Source organism: Pyxicephalus adspersus, chromosome 5 (genome assembly GCF_032062135.1).
Source record: "Pyxicephalus adspersus chromosome 5, UCB_Pads_2.0, whole genome shotgun sequence".
Classification (NCBI taxonomy): Eukaryota; Metazoa; Chordata; class Amphibia; order Anura; family Pyxicephalidae; genus Pyxicephalus; species Pyxicephalus adspersus.
The window spans coordinates 129,399,667-129,419,453 of NC_092862.1; the positions used below are offsets into that span (position 1 = coordinate 129,399,667).

The 19,787-nt window shown below is 36.7% G+C and overlaps 2 protein-coding genes across 2 annotated transcripts in view; both read right to left on the reverse strand.

Annotated features, from left to right (window-relative positions):
- Positions 1-1,481, reverse strand: part of LOC140332109 (patched domain-containing protein 3-like) — an 8,909-nt gene extending 7,428 nt beyond the window's left edge. Inside the window, exon 1 of the mRNA XM_072413405.1 lies at positions 999-1,481. Within this exon, the coding sequence (XP_072269506.1) occupies positions 999-1,481 (483 nt within the window). The remainder of the gene's footprint in view (positions 1-998) is intronic.
- Positions 1,482-3,321: 1,840 nt separating this feature from the next.
- Positions 3,322-11,599, reverse strand: LOC140331571 (patched domain-containing protein 3-like). Its single transcript, XM_072412685.1, has 4 exons — positions 10,786-11,599; positions 8,523-8,644; positions 7,359-7,504; positions 3,322-6,521 (listed from the first exon to the last, which is right to left on the reverse strand). The coding sequence occupies exons 1-4, from the start codon at positions 11,536-11,538 to the stop codon at positions 4,810-4,812; spliced, it is 2,733 nt and encodes a 910-aa protein (XP_072268786.1). The 5' UTR covers positions 11,539-11,599; the 3' UTR covers positions 3,322-4,809.
- Between the last annotated feature and the right edge of the window lie 8,188 nt (positions 11,600-19,787).

Consider the following 19,787-nt stretch of genomic DNA (forward strand, 5'->3'; position numbering starts at 1 on the left):
GAGCCGCATGTTGCAGACCCCTGTTCTAGGGCATTGTTTCTCAACCAGGGTTCAGTAGAATCTCAGAGTTCCTCTAGAGGTGGGCAGCATGATGGCACACTTACCTGCACAGCGCTAGGTCCCAGGTTCAAATCCTGGCCAGGGAACTATCTGCATTGAGTTTGCAGGTTCTCCCCGTGTCTGCGTGGATTTCCTCTGGGTACTCCAGTTTTCTCCCACATCCCAAAAAATATGCAGTTAATTGCCTTCCTCCAAAAAAGTTGACCTTAGACTGTATTAATGACATATGACATTAGATTGTGAGCCCCTTCGAGGGACAGCTAGTGACATGACTATAGACTTTGTACAGTGCTGTGTAATATGATGCCGCTATATAAATACTGTATAATATTAAAAAAAGTTTGGTAGGGGTTCCTTGAACAATGAGCAATTTTTGCTTCAAAGTTCAATGACACCAATGAACTTTTTGGCTATCTGTAAGAATGACAAAATTCCCACTCATCACCATAATATAATTTGTGCTGTATTATATAATTATAACAGGGGTTCCCTGATGACCTGAAAGTTATTTCATGGGTTTCCCCATGTTAAAAAATTTGAGAAAGGCTGCTCTTATTAAAGCCTTTCTAATTAAAGAACAAGAATGTGATATTAACTGCAGAAAAAATTACTGCTAATAATTATGTACCAATAACTTTTGTAGGACTACAATTTGCCATATTGGTCAAGTTTAATAATAAGGAACAAAAGAGCAGAATGTTAATCTCGTATGATAAGCTTTTTGCCTTTTTGCCTTTTTGCCTACAGAGATCAGAAAGGAATCATTCCTAAACTTTTCTTTCTCTGGATCAATGGCAGGTTAAAGGTTTTTCTTGTTTTACCTGTAATATCCACTATGCGTTTTAAAAGAACACTACCATGTCTTTGCTGTTCAGTATTTCGGATATAAGCTACAATCAAAATCTACACCTATATAATAAAACCATGCTTGAACATACCTTTATGTATCGGAGTTGCAATTTTTTCACCAGGTGTGAGATGGATTTCATAAAATGATTAAGCCATTCCATGCTGATGTCATGGACTGTACAATCGTCCTCTCTTAGAAAGTACAGGAATCGCAGGGCTTTGGCTGTTACCAGAACATTTTCAGGACCTAGGACTACTCCTCCAATGTACAGCCCCACAAATACACCATTTTGGAGCTGTGGGTAAGTTAACAGGACATCTTTGGTGTTATTTTGCATTAGAGTGAGTACTGGGTTGGCTGAGACACAAGTGGAGCCATTGACCTGGGCACACAGATGGTGGAAGTTAACTCCAGACTTTGAGGACAGGTTTTTCACGGCCATGTCCAGCTTTTGAAGTTCCTTGAAGACATGTGTGCTTAGGATATCTTCTGACGTGCTTACAATAATAAGAGATGCAAAGGTGCCTGGCGTGCAAAGTCTTTGTGCTGAAAATTGCTCCGAGTCATTCATTGGGAAATTCTTTTGTATAAAATCTCTCTGACTTTTTGCAATGCCTCCTCCTGGTGTAAATAATTCTTCCAGTTTATTAATTTCTCGCTCCTCCAAAAAACACAATCCAACTCCTAACCCAACTGAAAGTATTAAGGGAGTAATGACAAAACACCAAGGATTTTTGGCAATGAGTTTCCCCAGTCTCCGTAATCCCTGAGAAAGTGGTTTCTCTAAACAGTCTGCGTGGCAGCCACTCATTTCCAATTATTTTCAAATTAAATACTAAATACATAAAAAAAATGCAAGATTTCAAGATTTGGTTTCTTATTCAACTTACTAAAACTGTTCTAAATATTTCTCCTGTTCTGGAAATATCATGGCTAAGAGACTCTGCTTCCAGTATTGTGGATTTATATAGCTCATTTGCCCCCAGAACTCACATCTGTTGTGGTGGTTAATTAGGCAGATGACGAAGTTCACATCAATAAAAAACAATTATTCATTGTGACAGGATAGCTAATGGTTATATTTAATGTATTGTATTAATGGCTTGAAGCACTGGAATATTTCCAACTTGCCACCTACCATAGACAAATATACCTAATGTGCGGTCCCAGTGGTACAGTGCTTGTCTGTACTGATCTAATGGAAAATAGGCAAGCATATCTTAGTACATAAATGTGGTGGTTGCATTAGTTTTATTCTTTACCTAAAAGACAACCTTACTAGGTGAAGTCTTCTTTTATCATGCACTTGACATGAGAAAGTCGCTGAATTCCTGACTACGATGTTGATGATTTTGCTGCAAAACTTTAAATTTCGTGTGGTTTATTTTTTTTTAATCTTTGTTTTTCCTAATCCACAGTTCATTGGAATTAAAGTAAAGTTAACATACGCTGTGTGTTGCTTGCATTTTGCAAGAAATCTGTCCCATCCAATATAAAGAAGTTGCCACATTTTCTGCAAGCTTGCAGGTATCTGGAATTGTGGATGTTGTTTTTCTTTGAGCACAGGTCAGTTTCTGCTATAGCTATCCTAAGTGATCACCTAGGTAATGATATCTAGTGATTGCTACACTTTGGTTCTGATTTAATAAAGTTTTCCAAGACTGGGGTAAATAGACAAACATGGGAGAACATGGAACATTCAGCACACCTGTAATGGATCTGCTCCAGGCCTGAAAACATTTGTTAAATAACAGCAAATGATTTTTTAAGAAATCTTTTACAGGTTTGCCAGATCATGCAGGTTCTTCCTTGATGGTCTATCTTCTCCAGTCTTGGAGTGCTTTAATAAATTAGACCCATAGTGTATCATTGGCAGACATTAATCTCAATTATTAGCACAATGGTCAAAATTTGAGCAATTGACGCCTTCTTGCTATGATCCATTGTTGCAACAGGTGATATTAATAACCAACTGGGCCATCAAAGAAGATGATCACTATGCATGTGTAAATAAAAAGAAATATTGTGCTTGGAACAAGGAGGGAGGTTACATAAGGAGAAAGAATATTTGTTTTCAAGAACATTAATTTTACAGTTTATATAAGAGTATGAGTATATTATGTATTTTTTTAAATTTAAAAAAAAATTTAAAACAAAAAAATGATTTTTTAAAAAATATATAGATTTGTTAGTTAATTCAATTTATTATTTTACATGATTTTGTGTTTCAAACTGTATTATACTCATACTATTATATTATACTGTAAAATACATTTTCATGAAAAACAAGGTATGGCTTTTAGACATATAAAACACAGATAAATAGTCAGGTTGACAAAAGACATAAGTCCATCAAATATACCCACCACCACAAAACATATAAAAGCATTGCTATGTATTTAGGCAAAAACTCATTTTACAAAAAGTTTATTCATGTTTTATATAAGTTTCTGAATACATTTTTGCTTGACAATTTGTTTGACACTGTAATCATACTCAGACTTTATTATTCTATATGTAAAACATAATTGTAAAAAGAATCAAACGGGACAAAGCTTGTTCAATTAGGTGGATTAAATTAGGAATTTATGTGTAGAGATCTCATCATTAGAGCTTCTGCAAAATATATAATTCTATAGTTAAAGTAGGGAAGGTAAAGTTTTGAATCCTGCATACCAATAGGAAAATTTCACTTCATTTCCTAATGCACAGACAAATAAAGGGAATTCCCCTTAGAAAGTTATCCCCTGGATAAGCACTCTCATTAGGGCTTTCCAATGGCCACCATTACAATTGGAGAGTTGACTTTTCCTAATTATTTCACAGACAGCCAGTAAAAAAAAATCAAAACTTTTTTTCTACACTTTTATGCTGGAAGCTCTGCCATACAACAGTCAAATGTCAGAACCTTTATGGGCTAATTCCAAAGATTCTTGGCACTGACACCTGAATTTGGTATGATGAAAAGGTATGTCATTCAATTTTTCTAACAGTAGTCAAGGCTCAGTTTGGTGCTCCACTGTAACACAGGTGCTGATTTGGGGGGCATTACTTATTAATAAAAAAATACTAAAGAGCACTGTAAAGTATTATACAACTAACTGTTTATACCTTTTTGCAACTTTGCTGTAGTGCGAACCTGTTTAGTAATGTTCATGATTGTGTTATAATGAAGAAACTAACTAGTAAATAAACTGGGGGGAGAGTAATTTACCAGCAGCTGTTATAATAAACCTGAGAGATGCCTCCCCTTAGGCAGTTGTGGGACAACAAACACTGGCCCCCATCTAACTAGTAGTAGTTAGTACCATTCAACTGAACTTGTTCTTGTAGACATTTTGCAGTTTATCCAAGCTGCTTCAGCAGTTACCCAAGCTTTCTTCCTTCTATATTGCCATTTTGAAATCTCTTCCCTGGCATTTTGACAGCGATTCACAATTTCACCCTTGAAGACTTCCTGACACCAAGGAAGGAATTATGCTAATGAATCAGGGTGTTTGAACACATTTTACACCTTTCAACCTTGGACAACCTACATCTCTTCTATCACGTTCAATGATGTTCAGGCTGTGTGGATAGAAATGCTGGGTAGAATTGATAAAGTGGCTTGGAAGGCTGCAAAAGTATTCAACATTACAAAAACAAGTTCAGTTTAATGTGACTAAATACTACCAACTATACAATGATCTGGATAAAGAGAACCTTCACATACAGTACCCTCCATTTTGTGAGTGTGGAGTGGGTGAGATAATGAAATCCTGACAGTTTTAGGCTCATAGAAAAACATACTCTAAATACACGAGAAATGTAAATCAATAAAATGATAATTCTTCATAGTAATAATACCTGGAGACTAAATATTCAGATTCCTGCTTAAGCTCAATCAAAACAGTTTCCTTTTAAAAAAAATCACTTATCTCTCTGTCATTTACGGGATCAGGACTAAAAGCTTCATTTAAGTGATAGTTCATAGTTTCACTTTGATCAGTTAGGTATTTTTCACTTATAATATCCTTTGTATTCACCACAAAGTTATTGTCATCTCCAGCTATTTTCATGTTTGTTTTATTCTCTTCACTGTGAGTTTTTGGGCCACAATTTCCGAATAAGGTCAACAATACTGGGAGGAAAGCCAATCCATGGAGCATTCCAAAGATGATAACAAGGAATATGATCTTGAAAAATGTCCTGAAGATGTAGCTTTCAGAAGTGCAGAGTACTATGACTCCCAAAATGGTGGAGAGACCTCCTTGCAAAATTGGATAGCCAAGAGAGTGCAGTGCATCAATCACTCTCTCGTTTGCTGTGGATTTCTTGTTGGAAACAAAGGCGTACGAGATATGGGCTGAGAAATCCACTGAGAACCCAATACAAATAACTAAATTGATCATGGATATGGAATCCAAGTTAACATTCCACAAAGCCATGAAACCAGTGACTCCTGCAATAATAGACGCAATGGTGAATGTCACCCACACTGAACACAGGGGGTTCGGGATTAGCAGTAATGATATTACTAACATAACAATAGCAGCTACAGTAACATTTTGCACAGTGTTTTTTATGATGACAGCATACTGATCAAAGTATATAAATGCCGGATGATACACAAGTATAGGAACCTCACAGCTCTTTGCTGTTTCCCGAACCTGGTTTAGCAGGTTTTTCTCATCAATGGCAGAAGTGACATTCATAGTCTGGACAAAGAAACGAGAAGCTTTTATAGCTCCTGTCTCCATGTCCACATCTTGTTTATAATCAGGAAATAAAGTAAAGAATCTTGATAAGTTTCCTACAAAATTATTTTCAATATTTACATTCAGTTTCAGCAGTTCAGCAAACCCTAAGTATGCCTTTAACCAGGACTCGGAGAGGTCTTCACTGACATAGGGGGTTAATTTAAAGGACTCGATACACTTGTCAATTTTATTACGTACATCTACATCCCAGTATGCAACTTCATGAGTTACAGAAACCATAACTCTGGGACCATATTCATTAAAATATAAATCTTCATTGTCATAGAAAGATCGGACATAGGAGCTGTCAGTAGCCAAATTTCGTAAATCGATTCCTTCTTGCACCTGAAAGCACCCATATATGCTGCCAGCCAAATATCCACCATACAGCACCAGCACAATCATCTTAGTCCAGATCTTGGTTAAAAATGGACCATATAGCTCACTGAAAAACTCTGTAATGGGATGGTCAAATTCTTTATCTGTGATTGTACTATATTTCCCCCCAACACAACACAGGTTATATGGATGCGATCGATGGTCATCTTCTTGTTCTGGCACTTTTTTACAAACCATCCAGTGCCTGTTACTCTCTTCTCTTCTCCCATTGAGGGCTAAAAATGCACCAAAACAAGTGATGTTGTAAAGGAAGCAGAATATTAAGGCTGTACCGGTGTAAATACAGAAAGACTGCACCGACCCAAAAGAAGTCATAATCCCTATATAGAAAGCTAGGACGTCTGTAAGGGTTGTGATTGTTATGGAGACTGCAGCTTCGTTATATGTTTCACCCATTCTTTCTTCAACTCGGCTCTTTACTTTAGTTTGCTGCCAACTGGAAACCATAATGAACATGTCATCCACTCCAACACCTGTAAGAAAATATTAATGTATTTTTGTAATATAAGTCGGGTAAAGAGCTGAACTCAAGAAGAACAGCTACATACAGATACACAGGGGGCTGTTTACTTGCCAATGGATTTGTAATTCTGTCCACCCAGTCCTGCCATCAATTTAACACAGGGAGTAAGCAAAGTGATCACTCCTTCTTAACAAGTGATCATTGCTGGGGTATGTCCTGTCCAGGATCAAGACATAGCTAGGCTGTCTGGAATTAGTACCTGGATCGCTATATTGGTTAAACAAAATTAGAAATCTCTCGGAAGGTATAGGCTAGACCAGTGTTTCTCAACCTCTTTAACATGGGGGAACCCCTTGAAAAAATTTCCGGTCTTCATGAAACCCGTTCTATAATTACAAAATCTACAGTTCACAGTACATTAGTGTGGTGATCATTAGGAAGGATGATTTTTACCCTGCTGGCCAATGGAAATGTCACTCTTATAGATAGCCAAAAAGATCATTGGTATCAGTTAAACTGACTTGAGAGTCACATACATTTTGTTCATTTCGCTAGGAACATCTGACAACCTCTGGAGGAACCCTGGTTGAGAAACACTGGGATAGACACGACTTCTATTACTAATTATCTTGCACTGAAAGCCCTGATTTCCTGAGGCATTGTATCTCGAGTGCCTCAGTTATTGAAACTTTTGCTGCAAGTTATTGGTGTGTTGAATCTATGGTGCCTTTGCTGATGTATCTACGCTATAAAGGCAATAGTTTTTCTTGGAAGGATGGAGCTTGTTTAACCTGGCCAATATATGGATATATTTACCTTTTTATGTTACACCTATCCTTTAACTTACCTAAAATAAGAAAAGGAGCATTTGCAACAGTGATGACGAAGGGCACTCCACATAGTAACAACAGACCAAAGCTAGAGATAACAGCTAATCCAGATATAATGACTCCAAAAGCAGCGACCCAGAATTTATTCCTCACACAGTCCAGTCTGCAAAGAACCAGAAATTGAAGTTTAATCATTATGATGATTACCAAGTTTATTCAGGTTAGTGAAAAAAATTATTTTAAGTCTGGATAAAATAGGAAATGGTTAAACCAACTTTTTTCTCATCTTTGTGACTGTGGGGATATTTCTTTCACTTTCTGTCTCATATACTTAAGAAGTAGGAGGAAATGTCTCAAAAATGAGGGATATATGAGGAAACAAATATCCCATGAAGTTCATCTCCCTTTGTAGTCACCAGCCACCAACAATTCAGTAATTTGCAAAAGCAAATAGGTTTTTGGCTTTTCTGTCTAATGTCCAACTTAATTACAATGCAAGAAAGGTTTACTCTCAATGCTAATAACAAACGTATTGAGTTCCAACTATACTGCAGATCCAATGAAGTTTTCAATAGAATGTAAAAATGATAAAACTGCTATTTTCCATTAGGCATGACAATACAAAATACCCAGGAATGGTTCAGTTCCTTTGTATACGTACCCAAAAGTCCTACGACTGCTGCTGCGTGCCCCCTTGGAAGTGATAGCAGCAACCCCAGTAGACTCAAGGGACCTTCTTTAGCAGAAGTGTTCAACTCTAGTCCTCTAGGACCAGGATCATCACATATTCTTAGTATTTCTTTAGGACACAACAGTACCATTAGGTATGGTAAACAAAGAATCAACAAAAATTACTCTGAAAATATGAAAATCCTTGCTTTTTTGCTTTATCCCTAGGCAGCTTAAGTTTATATAGGACAGCGAAGGGGGTAAACTGGGACAACACAGTAGTTAGAAACTCCAAGAAGAGTAAAGGCTATGACATTTAAGAGGAACACTTTTAAAATAGCTAGATCAGGCGGGGCATTATTGTAGAAAAAAACAGGCAATGCCCCTTCTATAATAATCCTTCTTACCTGGCTGATCCCTCCATGGATTTACTTGAAAAGACGTTACCTTGTGCACAAATTTTTCATTTTGATGAGACCAGGTTGAACATCATCTACTTTCATTTTGCTTACCTTACACATGTTATAATGGAAAATAATATTGTAACGAAGTATGTAATGGAAAACAATGGGATCACAGATTTGGAAGTGCCCTCGAATTCTTGCTGTCGAGATTCTGATGTAAAATATGATACCTAAAAAGACAAAAATAAAGATATGTAATTTGTTGTGGCAATGGCAATTTTATAAAGACATGTGTGCTGTCAAATTGTTATCCCCTACCTTACTCTTACAGACATAAGATCCTTACCCGGTCTGCAGTTTAGTCCACTGCGTTCTCTCTCCCTATAGACACAAGTTAACTGGTGCCTTTACAAGACTATTGAAAGCAACAGACGGCAAACTTGAAAAGGAACTTGCTTTTACCTTCCCCAATGCTTTTTGCCATCCTAATTTACTGCCAAATTCCCCCCTCACCCCTCAAAAAGAAATCCAATGCAAAATAGCCAATATTTGTACAAGGCGCAGAATGCTTCTTTCCAACCTCATTTACGATTGCTTAGACTGGGTCCTTAGTTTTTTAGACACCAAAAATCCTAGGTGAATATTGGGTGGTGTCTTTGCGAACCATATTAAGAGATACCAGGTTTTCCTTTGACCTCTGCCAGTATATCAGAATGGTGGGGAGCATAAGGGGATTTCTATTACCAGTCATGCCAAGATTTCTGAATCAGGAAAATCAAATGACTGTAGGCTGATTCTATATACAGTACACAAAGCATTTGGTGCTTCTGAGAAAAGGGTAATATGTGAACTCCTCAAAGTAGCAGCCAATAGTTTATTTGATATCAACACTCCCCTAAGCTTTGCTGCAAAATGTATTTTTGTGGAGTATGAGACAGAGGAAGCCCAGGATACATTGGAGATGGAGAATCGATGGGTTGGTGTTGGCTCCATGCAGCACAATCACTTATCCCTGAATGGGCAAAATGGCAGTTTCCCTTTAGGAGTTACGTATTGCTCATCTTGGTACATTTTTTCTCCTTTAATTCATTGGTCAGATAAATCTAATATTAAGGTAGATATTAAACCTGGATCTGAATGAAATTTTGTTTGCTGTGTGTTGCTCCTTCTGACCTTTGCAAGGAGTTGTAGTGGTCCCCACCTCACCACCATGAACTTTCCCGTTTAAACAGTGTTTATGCCAGCCAAGGCTGTATCAGGGCTCATCATTTACAAACATCATAGTCCCCTAATCTCCAGCACCAGCCTTCATTGCTAATGTCTTGCTATTAAGTTTTCATAACTTACTTTCATACCTTTACACAGAGGGTAAAACTCAAGACTTACCTGGAGATTCAAATATTATTATTAGGGACAGGTAGGGGCGGATTTTGGAGATGTTGCGTAGGTGAAAGTGACAGGACCTGGAAATGTTCTGAATATGGGGGGTAAATGAGAGGGCAGAATCAAAGGTGACACCAAGACAACGTGCCTGAAATATGTATCCAATTATCTTGTAAGGTTTTGTGAGTTTAGATAAGAACTCGAAGCGGTCATCTAAGTGGCAGAAGAAATGGCAAGGCAGTAAAATAGAGTCAGGGCACTGGTTTTTGAGGCTGAAAGTGCTTAGTTTTTGAAACTTGGGATGCAGGAAAAACATAAGCGACACAACCAGCCTTTCAGTAATAGCTAGACATAATTCAATAGACCAAAGCAGACAGATTTCACATTTACCAATCATAAAAGTCCCTTTTATTGAAATATAAACAGGGGTTAATACTTTGCTATCAGCCGCCAGGCAGCCCTTGTGTGTGACGTTATCATTTTTGATTTTTTGCCAAACAAGGCCCCATCACTGCTGGTGGTCCTAGGTACACCACTGACATCAGTTGCATATCATGCAGCACATTACATTGACTTGACATGTTCAGATTTATATTTGTCTGTAGCTGGGTTCAGATCTACTTTAATACACGCTGCCATAAAAACGCATGCAGTGCAACGAATAGCTAGCAGACATACAATGCACAGAGTAATAATGGACTGCAAAACAAACATTGAAAGATCATTGCTTATTGGTTTTAAGGGTGCTGCACTTTGCCCATTGCCTTATTAAAAAAGCCAAATGAGTCTTTAGAAAGAACTGCTATATAAAAAAAATACACTGAGCCACCTGTTAGAAAAATAAATACTTTTTCCATCACAAACAAACAATAAAAACTAATTACACTAAATATAAAAGAACACTAAATATATAAATATACACTAAATATAAAAAAAGAATAATAGCAATAACTTCACGTTTGCAAAGGAAAAGAAGTGACTAGATTACCTGTACAGTCTTGAGTTGTAGTGCCTTTATGTTGTTTGAGACGTATTTAATAAAGTGCTCAATCCATAGCAAGCTATTTTCTCTGTCGGGTTCATTGTCCTCTCTTAGGTAGTACACCAACCGAACTGCTGTAGCTTTCTCCACAGTGTTGTTGGGACTGAGAGTCACTCCACCCAAGTAAGTTCCTAGGAAAGCTTTCCCCTGAAACATGGGGTAGCTAATACTTATTGTCTCAATTAAACTGACATTACTTTGTACTGAAGATAGAAGTGGATTAACTTCTACACACTTCCCTCCTTGAACTTCTGCACAAAGCTGTTGGAAAATTAGAATGACATCAACTTCAGGTTGCCTAATAGTTATGTTCAGATTCTGCACCATCTCATCCAGCTTTACAATCTCTCTGAAAGATTCAACATTTATAATATTATCAGAGAAACTGACAGCAATAAGAGAGACAAACGAACCTTCAGTGTAGAGTCTCTGTGCAGAGAATTGCCCGGAGTCATTGGTTGGGAAGTGCGTCCTCACAAATTCTCTCTCTGATTTAGCTGGGCCACCAATTGGTGTAAAATCATTTTCAATGTCATTGGTTTCTCTTAGAGGTAAGAAGTAAAATCCAACTCCAAGACCAGCAGATAATACCATGGGGAAAAAAAGGAACCACCAGGGGTACCTACCTACCACCTTCCCAAGTTTGTAGAATGCGAGAGAGAGAGGCCTCTGTATACAGTCTGTCCTACAGCGAGACATTCTTATTGCTCTGAAGTCAGCTTTTCATACAATACTTGTAGACAGAACAGCTGGAAACTAGTTACATTATGATCACAAACAATATGAAAACACAACAAATGAGATAAGTCAGAAGCTGCAGCCTATTTTATTGCTAATAATGTGATTCTCAACTCATAAGCGTAAAAAAAAGGTTCTGCTTTATAGACGTTTATTGGTTGAATGATGACATGGTAACTACAAGCAGATAATAATCGACCTTTGTACTTGAGTTCTGTTTAAGAGAGATATGTAAATGTCATTTTTAATGTTGATAAATAGAGAAAAGACTTATTTATGAATAACCAATAATACAATAAATTATTGACAGCACATTTTTACAAACAGAGAAGAATACTTTGTACCATACTCACAGTTGTTTGACACAATAGGCCTGATTTAATAAAGCTCTCAAAGGCTGGAGGGGATACACTTTCATCAGTGAACGTGGGTGATTCAGCAAACAAGGAATGTATTTCCTAAAAGCCATGTGCCATTTGTTAGCCCTCTGCTATGACTGGCTGATAGGTCAGTGTGAACAAGTCCTAATACAGCCATTCTCAATTAAGGTTGCTAGGAATTCTTCAAGCTGTGGCTGAATTACCTCCCATTTGATGGTACCTACTCTGTGCCCAATACTATTAGCTAATGTCAGCTGCATGACTCTAATGATGTTTTTAGTTGTCTATAAAGGTGGTATTTTAGCCACCACTGTAGGAGAGGCCTACTTTCCAATAGCCACCAATTTAAGTGGCATTTTTTCCCACTGACCTCCAATAAATGGGGTTGTTTTAACATTTCCCCAAGGTTAAGAAAATGAGAAAGGCTGCTCTGATATTTCCTAGTTGTACCAGAGCTTGGTCTGCTCTCTCACACCTCACCCAGTTTCCTTTTCACCAGCCCACCAAAAAAAAGGGTCAACAGGAACATATGTGTGTGTTGAACATATGTAAGTTCCAGCACTACCCAGAAGTGCCAAAACTTCGCTTGTTTAAAACAGCCCACCTCTTTAGCCATAGTAGAGGACAATCATTCCAGTTTTTTTGTAACAGAGTCTCATTATACTAAAAGTATATATGTTGATTTTTAACCAATAATGTACCTGGAGGATGAATTGCTTCACAGTTCCTGCAGCTACAGAGTTCAGAGAATGCTTGTTTTAAAGTTAATTTATTGCTTGTTAGGAATATGTAAATACATTAGCCTGACTGTCTGTTTAAATGAAGGACTATACAGGAATTGAAAAAAAAATCCACAAAATTGTACATTAAAGTCCACATTTCAGTAAAGTATAAATGTTGTCCTCTAGAGACCCCCCACGCAGCCAAGTTCCGGCTATACAATGACAAGTAATACCTACATCTTTAACATCTGAAAAAATTGCACACGGTGTCACCGCCATTACTTTCATTATTTTGCCTTTCTTCTGTTTCTGTTTGGCCACGTAGATTAGATAAAATGACTATGGATTGATTATAGAGTTTTATTGGTTGCATTTTATTTCCTATGTAGCTAGCAGTTGCACCCAGAAGATTAGTATTTCAAAATTGTCCTGACCTTAAACAATGATTAATTGTCTATCGTATGCCATATTGAATTATAGGAAATCAGTTTTATTGCTAATTGTTAACAAAATACAGTTACACGGAATTCATTTATCAGGAATACTTTACATATTAATAACAAAGTAGAGAAATCATTTAACACCAATGTACTTCTTTAAAAAAAATATTCAAAGTCAGCATTGTGGTGTTTCATTTTAGTCCATAACCAGCAAGATTTCATGTTCTGAATGTAAATAAAAAGTCTAACATTGTGATTATTCTAACCCATTTAAAAGGATTTTTTTTTGAATATGTTACAAATAATAAATTCACAGATTGCTTTCATGAGAACATTTTTTTCATGGGGGGTTTCTTCATGGTAGATCCTGAGGAATGGAAAATTTTTATGAAGAGCAAAGAATGAATTGTTGAAAGTTTAGTTTCCAAGTGAAATCATTTTTATGTGGTTGGGTCTCCCACTGGGGTGCTGCCTGTTGGGGAACCCATCTTCTAATGGAGACCAATCTTGCTACTTTCACAGTGTGCAGCTGGAACTAAACAGCTTTACATACTGTAGTTCTGTATCAAAATATATTCAAACTGCATAACAATATTTAAAACAATGACTTTGACCAGGCTTTAAGTTGGAATCTATGAAGCAGACAATACAGTCTGGTTCGAGGGGTAGTTTGTTCACCTACTATGGGGCTACTGATCAGAATTTCACAAGACTGCAGACGAATTATATCAATTGTGATTAAAAATGACAAATCAATCTTATCATATTGTATCATAGAACAGACATTGTTTTATACCCAGTTAGGCTCTGTGAGGCACTTAGTGGCCGGATTATAGACAGTGGATATAAGTCACCTGGGGTTTTTCCACTTACACATGGTAAAGGAATCCAGAGAGATGTGGAAAGAACACATTTTTGTTAATTTCAAGTGTTGCCTGTTTGAGAACCCATTTAGTTGGTCACCCTGATAGAACAATTGTTTGAGTTCAATTTGTGGCTTGGATGAACAAGTGTTTTGTTGGTTGGTCAGTACAAAGCCCTCCGTGTTAAAGCTGTATTTGTTTACACAAAAAAAACTTGCCAGGATTATTCCTAGGTGTCTCTGTCTAATGTAGAATTGTTCCTGAGAGCACCAATTATACCTCTTATGCCCCATACAACTCTTAGTCTAAAAAAATCTCAATCAAACTAATTATGTTTTTCCAACTTTGGGTCTATGGTCACATCTGACTGACCTGCATATATCTGAAATGAGCTGAAGTGAAGTGTGCATGAACATTTTGCTCCTAAAACAGATATTCTGTCCACTTTACTTTTTGTAGTGTTTGTATTTACTAAATAACATGATTTCTATTAGTTTGCCCTGCTTAACTGTGGACTTTAAACAATGTCAGTGTTTCTGTTATGACGTTTGAGGGTCCATAGTCTGGCCGGAGGTATACGTTAAATGAATGGAAATACAAGGGATTCTGTTTGAACAATTGACAACACAGGAACTATTACATTTCTAGTAAAGGTGAAGATAATACATAGCTGGACTTCTTACCAAGAAAAAAAACCCCTTCATCCTCAACCGGTGTTACATGGAACCCGAGGATTCCTCCAGAGGTTACTGGGGTTTCCTTGAGCAATGATCTATTTGCATCTCTCAGGTCAGTTACAACTAACACCAATGATCTTTTGGGTTATCTGGGTGATAAACGGGTGACATTCTTCCCATTGGCAAGTACCGTAGGATGTATTTTTCCCACAGACTAGCAAGCTAATATACGATAGTAATTATATTGAAGGTTCCTTAAATACCTGAACGTTATTTTAAGAGTTCACCCATGTTAAAAAGCTCGAGAAACATTACTCTAGAGATTCATCCTTGCCACACATTTGACGTTTAAATTGATCCTACGTGGCTCCTCGCAGCCAATCACTCTTAGAACAGTGCGGGTCCTCAAAGAACCAGCATCTGCTGATATGACAGTGGGTAGCAGTGTCCGAACCAGTACCAACCACTGCCATGTCATTCATTCTCTATGGGACTGTTGCAGGTAGCAGTTCACTGGCAGGTGGAATCGGTAACAGCACCGCAGCCTCATTGCCATTCTAAACATACCCCTAATGATTGGTAAGTTTTATTTCAGAGAGTGTCATTTGTCAGGTAGCAGACATTACTCACACCGGGAAGATAAGTTCCTCAGAATGTCTTTATCTGAAACAATGGTGTCTCTGTAATGTTGTACTGCCTTGTACTAATGATAGTAGAGACAGACAAAGAAGTTTTACTGCTAGATGTCAACCCAGGACAGTAACACATAATTCATTTATCAGGAATGTGTTACATATTAATGACACTATAGATATTTGCTGACTCGTTTACACCAATATTCACTGATAAACATTATTCAGGTGTGCTAAAGCCATGTCTGTACTCTAGAACATGAATAAAATATTCTGAAGCTTGTGCGTTCTTAGATGGAGTGTCCGCATTAGTTTATTTTCAGGATTTCTCCCTTTTTGACTGGTAATCCTGCAAATTACACACTTCCTGTCCCTTCACACATTTTGCATTCTGTTTGGAAGGAGCCATGGTTGTCACACAGGCTGGACTTCAAACGTATCCTCCTTTCTTCACCTCCATCATATGAGGGGTTAATTGGCATTAGTGGTTTACACAACATGTTTTAAGTTTCCAGGTAGGCTCACAGGAAGGGCACTGGAATTTTGGTAAAATCAATGGGCTAAAAAAATGCTTCTAGCCCAATAAAACAAATGGAGCCTCCATGTCCAAAGAATATAAGCAGTATATACATATATACTTATATTTAGAGATACTTTCTTTTTAGCCAATGGCTTGCAAATTTATGCTCATTTGTATCAAAAACTCCAGGAGGCACAATAATTTATAACGAAGTAGTAGCCAGATAACAGATTCTACTTGCTTTCCAGTCCAGTTTTCCAGTTGTCTAAATTACTTTTGGAACAGAAGATTTATAGGCGTGAAGAAATACTGAGAAAAAAAGAACCTTTTCTAGTCACAAAACATATTTGGATGCACCATTAGATTGACCTAAATGCTAAAGGTGCTAGCAGACAATAGAGAGTATTTGCCTTAATACATCCATACGTGGTAAATCAGGGAATATCAATTGCCCTTAACCTCCCTAGCGGTTCATTTCTGTCTGGTTTTATATGTCTAAAAGCGGTACATTGTTTTTCATGAAAATGTATTTTACAGTATAATATAATAGTATGGGTATAATAAAGTTTGAAACACAAAATCACGTCAAAATAATAAATTAAATAAATTTAAAAAAATTATATTATAATATACTGTAAAATAAAATTTAATGAAAGACAATGTACTGCTTTTAAACATATAAATCCACTGTGTTGCATTCAATACAGTTATTTTGTATTGATTGCAAAACAAAATAGTTATAAATTCCCGCCACTGCCCCAACACAACTACCGCACGCCCCGATGTCACCGAGAACTCCCGGGTGACTCATCAGATGGGGATCGCAAAGAAGGATGAGGACGGACCAGGTAAGGCTCCATTTATCATTGTTTTTCATTGTTTTAGCTACCCCGAGTGTGACTCTGGGTTACCGCTAGGGAGGTTAATAAAAGAACCTTCATTCTCCGATTAGGCTGTTCTAGAAGGATGATTTTCACAGCCACTTAAAATAGCTTCCCCCAAGGCAGTTGGTGCCCAAATTGCTCCCCAATCAATCCTTCACTAGGTACAAAAATGCAAGAATATCTCAACAAAAATGTTATAGGGCCAGGTCTTATATTCTAATCCCGTTGGTGTCTAATGTCTATCGACAGCAAGTACCAAAAAGATGAGAAGAATATCAACTAATATCATAAAAAAACAAACTACATAAACCATATATGGTTTAACAATCACATGATAGCTGCAAAAATGGACATACAGATGCCAACATACCAGAGAAGTTATTTTTTTCTAAGTTTTTTATGGTCTATAAATCGGTCTTATTACTTATTCGCTTAGAGCCTAAATCCCCATTCCATAAAATAGGTGACCTTGTGCTGGATCTAGGCATGACCATTCATTAATGAAAGTCTATTCATTTGTTCTACCTATAGGATAAACAGGTATTTATATATTGCATGGGATAATTGTATGGTTTGACCATATTTCCACTTTAACCATGTCTTGGTATTTGATCTATTTCCAATTTGAATGTGTTTGCAAAATGTGAAAGAAACTCTAAGCTTTAAATGTGTGGAAACAATGGAACTTTTCAAACAATTGTTCAAATACAAATTATTAATTGACTATGGTAGTTGGTAATATTTTATTTCCTTTAAGCAAGTTATTAGTATGTTTGTTCAGGACAATTGTCTCCAAAAAAAAACTGCAATACACAATCAGGCAGCTGCCATTTTGAAAAGGGGGTAGAAATTGGAAGTCCCATATTTTTCTGTTGATCTAAATTACATTTTCAGTCACTCCAAGGTTTCTTGCTGTCATTTTATTTCAATTTGAGCATAACTTCTAATTTTCATAAAATTTTAGCAGACTTTTAATCATTTATTTAGTAATGCGATGAGATGGTCCATAACTTGTTGTTGCGAAACTGAATCTAGAATTTTTCAACCATCTGTTAATTTTCATTAAAATGTATCTGTAAATTGCTATGCTATTTCAGAGCTGGGTTACTTTTAATACAGGTTCAATTTAATATACTTTTTTTCTGAAGAACATTTGTTTTATACCTCTGACAGTACTTTGATGATTTTAAACTGTGGAACGATGGCAATAAAAAACATGTGGCAGCTCATGATGCTACAGTGTCTTACACAGGGGGCACCTGAAGCACAAATAAAGGAGTAGAATTAGTGAACATTACTGAGATGAGCAGAATCCATCAGCTTCCAGACACTCTAATGCCTTCAGACATTTTTTCATTTGAACACGGAGTCGATATGTCACCATTTTCTTGGGATTTAAAAAGTGTCCACATCTTAACAGGGGCAAAGAAAAATACTAAAGGCTTCTGGAGCAGGAAGATTATTGCATCTTTAAATTGGATACCAAAGTACCTTCTGACCTGAATCAGTTTGAAAGTGAACTATTTCTTAAGTAATAATTATAAGAGAATATTTTCTTTATTTAAGAATTATGTGAGTTATACATATACATATAGGTTTTTATTATATATTTTATTGTAACAATGTATAACAATGTATCCTTTAACAATTTATATATTTGTTTTTGCTTTATTACTATTCATATTTGCTCATGTTTCTGTTGGTCTTCACATATCAGATTTTTTTTACCGTTTTTTTTTTTTTTCTATTCCGGTGGGTGACTATGAAGTTTATTAATAAGATCTCTGTGCAGGTTGAAATATGATCACTGGATTTACAAAGTTTCTCATTGCTGGAATGAAGTTCATTTGGACCACTTGTTGTCTGCCAGACTTTGCAATTCTGTTGTATGAGGCACATTGACCAACTAGAGGAGGGTTAATCAACTTTTATATACCCTGGCCACTTTCCTTGGCAAGGATGCCCTGACTTGGTACAAGGACTTGATCAACCACTCGCCCCAGTGCTATTGCATGGTAGGAAGAATATGAGGTCACAATTTTTATCATACTCTGAAATGTTGGGTATTTGTATTACTCCTAATGGCCCAATGATGGGATGGAAAGGTAAGATGTTGTTGATGGGCCAACATATAAGAGGTCCTTTAGCTTTTCTCTACCTTTGCTGAGCAAAGGTTCATATTATGGATTCCTTCACATTATTGCCAAGCTTTTTAAGCTTCCATTTAAAATGGTAAAGAGAAATAGGAAGTAGAGGTAAAAAGATCAGGTATGTGAACTAGTTAATTGTTTAGGAGCTTTATTTCCACATTTGCTTGTATGCTGACATCATCAGTCTAGCCAGAAAGCTATCTGAAGTCAAACAATTAAGAGTTATATTTATAGGATTTACATTTATTTATCACACCACTAACTGAATAATAAAATATAATGCAAAAACCCTGCCTTTTGACTTTTTTAACATGGGCGAATCTTTAAAAAAATTTCAGGTCTTTAGGGAACCCCTGCTATATATACTATATACACAGCTCACAGTATATTAAAATGGTGGTCAGTAGGACGAATGCCTCTTAAATTGCTGGCCAATAGGAAGACTGTCACCCTTACACCTTACAGATCTTTATTTATGTCATTCTGTACTGTATAAGACACAATGTCAAAACATGAAATGTATTTTGCCTGGTTTAAATAAAACTGATGTGGAAAGATTTTTATATGCTGCTGTTCAACTCCATCTCTGTACCAAATCCTCTGCCCACCTCCTCCTTTCATCCCCGCTTTTAACCATCCTACATGTAGTCCTTGCAGTCTAGTCCAAACAGTTCTTGTGGCCCTGTGAATATATTCTCATGTAAATCAAACAGGTGCCTTGTCCCAGGGTGAATAAAAAGGGCATTTAGATTTTGGGTAGCAATTAGTTGGGAAGAGGAGCTTCATCCTGGAGATCATCTTCAAAGGCACATTTTTGGAGGAAAGTGTGTGACCATTTTAATAAAATCCTTTAAAATATTATGTAAATACTGAAGCTTTCAATTAAAAATAGAATATTTTTAATTGATAGAATATATAACAAAATATATATTTCACGCACAA